The sequence below is a fragment of the Chiloscyllium plagiosum genome, chromosome 4, assembly GCF_004010195.1.
Source record: "Chiloscyllium plagiosum isolate BGI_BamShark_2017 chromosome 4, ASM401019v2, whole genome shotgun sequence".
NCBI lineage: Eukaryota > Metazoa > Chordata > Chondrichthyes > Orectolobiformes > Hemiscylliidae > Chiloscyllium > Chiloscyllium plagiosum.
In genome coordinates, this window is record NC_057713.1 from 122149641 (window position 1) to 122157228 (window position 7588).

At 41.6% G+C, this 7588-nt stretch overlaps 1 protein-coding gene across 2 annotated transcripts in view; it reads left to right on the plus strand.

The window, feature by feature from the left end:
- The window catches only part of tpd52 (tumor protein D52), a 150257-nt gene that overhangs the window by 60692 nt on the left and 81977 nt on the right, over nucleotides 1–7588 (plus strand). Inside the window, exon 1 of one of the 2 annotated variants that reach the window (XM_043689102.1) lies at nucleotides 7277–7525. The exons of the other annotated variant lie outside the window; for it this stretch is intronic. Within the exon in view, the coding sequence (XP_043545037.1) occupies nucleotides 7325–7525 (201 nt within the window). The 5' untranslated portion in view covers nucleotides 7277–7324. Of the gene's footprint in view, nucleotides 1–7276; nucleotides 7526–7588 lie in introns of those variants that run through there. 2 annotated transcript variants of the gene reach the window in all.

Sequence of the window (7588 nt, forward strand, 5' to 3'; positions counted from 1 at the left end):
TTGCTGCAAGTAATCGGGGTGATCTGGCACAAGGAAATGCAATCCAATGGGTTAAATACAGCACATTTAAATGACCGGTACCCCTCGGGGGCATTAACTTTATTTAGAATCAAAACAGTTTAAAGAGCCAAGAAATGTTTTAACTTTATCAGTTTATCTTTGAGTGATGGAGGAAAGACACATGAAAGAATGTTTTGCAACTGTGTATTAAGGATTCAATAGAAATTCAGTGGGAATCTCAGACTAGGAAAGTGAGCCAATTAATCATTCCAGATGACAATTGAATGTGTAGAAACTCTGGGATTACAAATAATTTTTTTTCATTTAAATTGGGTTAAGTGTTTAAGGTACCGGTCACATTGCTTCTTGAGTACTAGTTTTGGTCAGTGAGAAAATCTGGAGGAGATCTTATAAAGATAATCCATGAAGCCTTTTTCCTCATCTCAACTTCCCTCTTGCAGGAGTTTTACAGAACTAAAGCATTTCTGTAAACATCAATGAAAGATTTTTAAATCTGCAATATTGCATTTGATGAAATTGCATTAATATGACCTGGAAGGCTGGCTTATGTGGAAAAAATATAAATTCGAAACATCTTAGCTTTGCTAGTCATGTTATGTAACTGAAACCCTTTTATCCCTGTACCACTTGTAGTAAAGATCTACTACACTTACTGCAGACCTTGACATCTTGATATTGGTGCCCAGAAGTGAACACACTAGTTGAGGACTAACCACTGCATAAAGATTTATACCTTGTTTTCACAAAAATGGTAAGACTTAATCTTTAATCTTATGCTTAGCTGACACAAATGAGTCACTTAGTGAAACCAGCTTCAATTTGTACATGATTCAAGTGTAAAAGTTTGAGTTACAGAAGACTAACATACAAATGGCGTAGTTTTATCGTGCAAATAAATGCGGTCGATAAATAGCTCCAAAGCAACAACGTGTTAATCGTAGTGCCTTTTATATTGGCTGGGGGGGGGGGGGGAGTGGTTGGGGGAGGTGTAAACAGATCTATTTTTAATCCATGTGATGAGTATTGGCTGAGCCAGCATTTATTGCCCATGCTTAGCTGCCCTTGAGATAATGGTGCTGAGCTGTCTTGAATCACTGCAGTGCATTTCTTTTTGTAGATACACCCATAAATTGAGCAAAATAACAATGAAGAAAATAATGGCAGGAGATCACCAAGTGAAATCCTCCAGGACTTTGGTTCTTTCTTCACTTTAAATTGGGGGAAAAAAACTACATACCATTCCACTATTTAACAATGAAAATTATGCATCAGTTTGTCTAACATCTATTGTTAGGAAATTGCTAGTGTCTATGATTAATAATAAAGTGACGATACACTTTAAATTTTGATTTGATCAGAGAATCAGCAAGGACATGCTTGGTGAACTTGATCAACTTTTGAGGTGGTGACTAAAGTAGTGGACAAAAATTGATGCCACTTATTTTGACTTTCAGAAGCAATTCAATTGCTATCTAAAGTTAAAGCTCATGGCATTAAAATTAGTGACTTGGTTAGGTAACAGGCTTGGGAGCAGGAGGTAGAAGATAGGGATGGTGATCAGGTATTCTAAGTGACAGACTAGCTAGTAACTTGCTGAAATGAGGATTTTGAGAACCACCTATCCAAATTTACAAATTACACTTGTACAATATGCATTTGTAATGCCAAGGCATACAAAGCCATGAGCCAGCTGTTGGAAAGTTGGATGCAGTAGTTAGGTACTTATTTTTGTCTGATGCAGATTTGATAGGGCAAAGGACCTTTTTAGCATAGACATAGAACATTACATTACAGTGCAGTACAGGCCCTTCGGCCCTCGATATTGTGCCGACCTGTCATACCAAAATCTGAAGCCCATCTAACCTAGTAAAGTCATGTCTCAACCTTCTCTCTATCGAAAACAGCCTCAAGTCCCTCAGCCTTTCCTCGTAAGACCTTCCCTCCATACCAGGCAATATCCTAGTAAATCTCCTCTGCACCCTTTCCAAAGCTTCCACATCCTCCTCATAATGCAGTGACCAGAACTGTACACAATACTCCACGTGCGGCCGCACCAGAGTATTGTACAGCTGCAGCATAACCTCATGGTTCCAGAACTCGATCCCTCTATTCATAAAAGCTAAAACACTATGCCTTCTTAACAACCCTGTCAACCTGGGTGGCAACTTTCAAGGATCTGTGTACATGGACACTGAGATCTTCTGCTCATCTACACTACCAAGAATCTTGCCATTAGCCCAGTATTTTGCATTCCGGTTACCCCGATCAAAGTGAATCACCTCACACTTGTCCGCATTAAACTCCATTTGCTACCTCTCAGCCCAGCTCTGCAGCTTATCTGTGTCTCTCTGTAACCTACAACATCCTTTGTCACTATCCACAACTCCACCGACCTTAGTGTCATCTGCAAATTTACTAACCCACCCTTCTATGCCCTCATCCAGGTCGTTTATAAAAATGACAAACAGCAGTGGACCCAACACTGACCCTTGGGGTACACCACTATGATAAGAATTTCTATGACAAGCAAAAGATGGCAGAGGAGAGACATCTGAAATAAAATAGTAAATGCTGGAATTACTCAGCAGATCTGACATCTTTGGAGAGAAAGCAATTAATATTTCAGATTAATATGAATGTTCTGATTTAAATAATCTGTTTCCTTCATTATACATGTTGCCAGACTTATAGTTGTTACATGCAAGGACTTGGAGGCCTTAGGTGTAGGTGTCATTGACACCATAAAATTGGTGAGAGATTGAGGACTGAATAGATGGGTTAAATTGGCAGGTTACAATATTAACAGCTGTGACACTGCCTACCTTGAACCTTGAAAGGATAAATAGGACTCTTTTACACTTGTTAATAGCATTTCAACATGTGTCCAAACAGACTTGAGGATTAAAGTACACTGATCATTGAAACATTATGGCCGCAAAATGAAAATTGTCTAAAAGTCAAATAAAATCTTAAGGGTCACTGGACCTGAAATATTGGGTCTGATTTCTCTCCACTGGTACTGCCAGACCTGAGCTTTTTCCAGCAATTTGTTTTGTTTCTCATTTTCAGCATCCGTAGTTTTCATTTCATTTTTTAAAATTAAATAACGTGGACCTGTCTGAAGATTTATTCCAAGATTGCAGAGTAATGCTCCAGGAATACAAAACCCTAGCTAAACCATACCTGGAATACAGTTCTGGACATCACACCTTTAGTAGTTTTGAAGGAAATTAAGTCCAGTTTTGCCAACATTTTACCTGATGACCTTGATTTAAAATGAGGTTGCACAAATTTTAGTTGTATTCCTTGATGTTTAGAAAGTTGAAAGGTGGTTTGATCAAACTTTGAGATATTAAAGGGCAAAGAGTAGGTAATGAAATAAATTCTATTAATAGGCATTCTAGGCTGGGCAGACATACAAATTAAAGCCAAGCCTTAGAAGTGGAGTTGGGAAACAAAAATAATTCTAGTCAAAGTCATGCAGCATTGAACACATCTTTGGTCCAACTAGTCCATGCTGACCATTCCCAAATTAAACTAGTCCCACCTGTGTGCATTAGTCCATATCCCTCCAAACCTTTTCTATTCATGTTCTGATCCAAATGTCTCTCCAACGGTCTAACTACTGTAACCACCACTTCCTCATTCCACACACTAACCACTTTTTTTTTTAAAAAAAGGTTGTCCTTAGGTCTTTTGTAAAACTTCCTCCTCTTAAAAATATGCCTGGTGTTTGAACTCCCTCGACCCTTGGGGAAAAGACCCTTGCTATTAACTTTATCTATTCCTTTCATGATTTTATAAACCTATATAAGATCATCCCTCAACCTCTTACACTCCAGTGGAAAAAAGTCATGGCTTATCCAGCTTTTGTTTTTATAACTCAAACCTTCAATTCCTGGCAACGTCATGGTAAATCTTTTCTGAACCTTCTACAATTTAATAATGTCCTTTCTGTAGCAGGACAATCAGAATTGTACACTCCAGAAGAGGCCTCAATGTCCTCTATAATCTCAACTACTTTTCCACTCGGTGAGGTTGTTGAATTTTTTTTCTGGCAATGTAGTCCGAGCTCTCTGCTAATGCTTTGAACATTCATTACCTTCCTGACCCTATGGTTTTGTTGCGGACAGAGGACCTCCCTCTTCTCCTACACTTGCTGCAAAAAGTGCAAGGTGCTGTTGCCGCCAGAGGTCTTTGCTTCTGGTAGCACCATTTGTATGGGGAAATGACCACAGTTTCTTAATGGTGAACAACAGGAGATTGCAATAACTGAAATGCAGGATAATTGCAAAAATGGAGATTCCCCCCCACCAAAAAAAACAATATAATTGCTTTTCAGTGGTGTTGAAAATGCAGAGAAAAGATCCCAAGAGACAGTGGTCAGCTGCCGCAAGTTTTTAAAGTTCTGGACACTGGGCAGTTTTCGATACATCATCCTGCTGCATGGAGCTGATACATTCCATTTCACTGTGTCATCAAGGGGAATACAGCCTGATCGCAGAACTTTAACTCACAAGTAGCAATGTACCAAGAAAAAAAAGACTTGCTAACTTTTGTCATACACGTCACGTACTGTTTAGAATATCTCCCACGAGCCCAATTCTGGTTCTAAGTTGATAACAACTGTTAAACCAATTAATCTTCCTGCCACAGCAGGCTGTTCTCCACGTACCGAATCACTCTTGATACATTGAACTTGATAGTTCATCTGCATTTTGAAAAATACATCAAATGCGTAAGATTACTGCTATGTCCGATCACGCAACATGAAACCATTCCAACTCATCACACCTCGGTGTCCAAGTTAAATTCTACCTGCCGTTGTATATAGAGACCTGACATCTCAGTCCCGTCCACTTTAATTCCCATGTTTATGCTGGAGTCTTCAGTAAAATTCTTAATTATTTACCCCATTTTACCGAATCTCACCCCTTACCTAGAGCTCAACTGCGCTACCACTAGAGGTCGATGTTTCCCCAGGAGCAGTGGAACAAAATTTCTCTTTCCTATATTGTTTCCCAATGACAATCGTACATACTTTGCAACTTATAGAACCAACACATTCATGGCCAAACTTTTATACACATAATCTTAATGTACAGCCACTGCATAGAAATGATATTAAACATTTTGAGTTAATATTTATTTCAGTCTATCTCTGTTCCCCAGTGTTTCACAATATCATGTTTATCTCTCCCAGCTTTAATTTCTTTCTCCCTTAATGTACCACCTGTTGTCATAATCCATCTTCACTCTTTGTTTGATTTAATTTGATTTATTATTGGCTCACGTACCGAGATACAGTGAAAAATATTGTTTTGTGTGCTAACTGGACTGATCACAACCGTACGGAGTTGAAAGGTGTGGCACAAGAAAAGCACAGCAGGCCAGGCAGCACCCCTGGAGCAGCAGAGTCCTTGCTTCGGGCATCAACCCCGGAATCGTCAACTCTCCTGCTCCTCTGAATCTGCCTGACCTGCTGTGCTTTGCCAGCGCCACACGTTTCGACACTGATGCTCTAGTATCTGCAGTTCTCACTTTCTCCTAGATCATACCTTACGTAAGTACATCAGGGTATGAGAGCAGAATAAAGAATATAGTATTACAGCTACAAAGAACATGCAGAGAAAGATCAATTTTAATATGAGAGGTCAGTACGTAGGTTGGATAACACTTCTTAAATTTGTATGTGTTTTCAAACTTTTATGTCCCAGTCATGTGCTTTGTACCTTTTTTAAAATGTTCCTTCCAGCAATTATTTCCTTTATCTTGTCATTGAAATGTGAATTGTTACAGCACAGAATGAGGCTATTCAGCCCATCATGGCTGTCATGTTCTTCCTTATCTTTCTGGCCCTTGCTTGTTCCTGTTGCCCTTCACTCGCTTACGGTTACATCTGCCTCCTCTTTCTTTCCATTTGAGAGCCCTCAAACTTTCCATTTTCTTCTTTCCCAGCTTTCTCTTTCATAGTTCACTTGCGCTTCCCATCTCTTCTGCTGTAACTATCCCTTCTGTCCTCTCCTCAGCCTTCTGCTTCTGTCCTTCACAGTCTGCTGCTTTGTGTTTATCTATGATTTATTGCCAACAATCCTATGATCTTCTTTGGTGCACCATCCTGTTCAGCCCCATGTTGTCCTCCCTGAACCAAATGCTGCTCTGTTCAGTAGTAAAACTCTCACAGCATTTGAAATACATGCCTGCATTTGAATAAGGTATTCCGAAGAGGAGTCAGACTGATCTAGAAAGCAGAAATTGCTGGAGAAACTCCTCAGGTATGTAGAGAGAAAATAGAATTAATATTTCGGGTCCAGTGACCCTTCTTCAGAACTGGAACCAGAAACTTTGCTTCCCGTTGCACAGATGCTGTCAGACTTGCGAAGTTACTCCAGGAATGTTTTTACCGTTTATTGTTATTTTGAAGATGAAGATTAGATTCTGTACAGTGTGGGAACAGCCCTTCGGCCCAACAAGTCCACACTGACCCTTCGAAGAGCAACCACTCCCCTATATTTACCACTGACTAATGCACCTAACACTATGGGCAATATAGCATGGCCAACTCACCTAACCTGCACATCTTTGGATTGTGGGAGGAAACCCATGCAGACATGGGGAGGATGTGCAAACTCCACATAGACAGTTGCCCGAAGCGGGAATTGAACCTGGGTTTCTAGCACTGTGAGGCAGCAGTGCCATTTTACAATGAAATATTCTTGTTTTTATTTCAGATTTCCAACATCTGCAGTAGTTTGCGGATACACATTTTTTAGATTTCTTAGATTAGATTTTTAGATGACTTACAGTGTGGAAAGAGGCCCTTTGGCCCAACAAGTCCACACCGACCTGCCGAAGCGCAACCTACCCATACCCCTACACCTCATATGATGGGCAATTTAGCATAGCCAATTCACCTGACCTGCACATCTTTGGACTGTGGGAGGAAACCCACGCAGACACGGGGAGAATGTACAAACCCCACATGACAGTCACCCGAGGCTGGAATTGAACCCCGGTCTCTGGCGCTGTCAGGCAGCAGTGCTAACCACTGTGCTACCCACATATTTGGAAATATATTTATTAGGTGAATGACTGAGACAACTATTTGATGCACACTGAAAGTACGGTCTGGTTTGCCTCTGCAAAACAGCAATGATCTGCCCACCGAGGTGGCAAGGTCGCAAAGACCATTTGCTGAACTTGCAATTACAGTGACTAGCCTGCGTGGCGCTGTCTCTGGAGACCACCAGGTCCAGTCCACAGGAATCCTCTTGGCTGAAGTCTGGGAGGAACGGCCGGTGTCATGGCGACGGTGTGGAGCGGCCTGGGCCCCGCGGTCAAACAGGCGGCTGTCCGGGGAGGACGGCTGATCCCGCGGGATATCCGAACCAGGTTCTCCTCGTCGGATGCCGAGAAGCAGAGCGGCTTTGCGGCCGCCTTCGAGCGGCATGCGGACCTGCAGCGACAGAGAGAGGCGGAGATCCCAGACCTGGGCGGGAGGAAGGTCAGTAACTTGGGGGAGGGACCCCCACAGTCCCATCCCCCCCCATTCCCCGCGCTCCCCCCC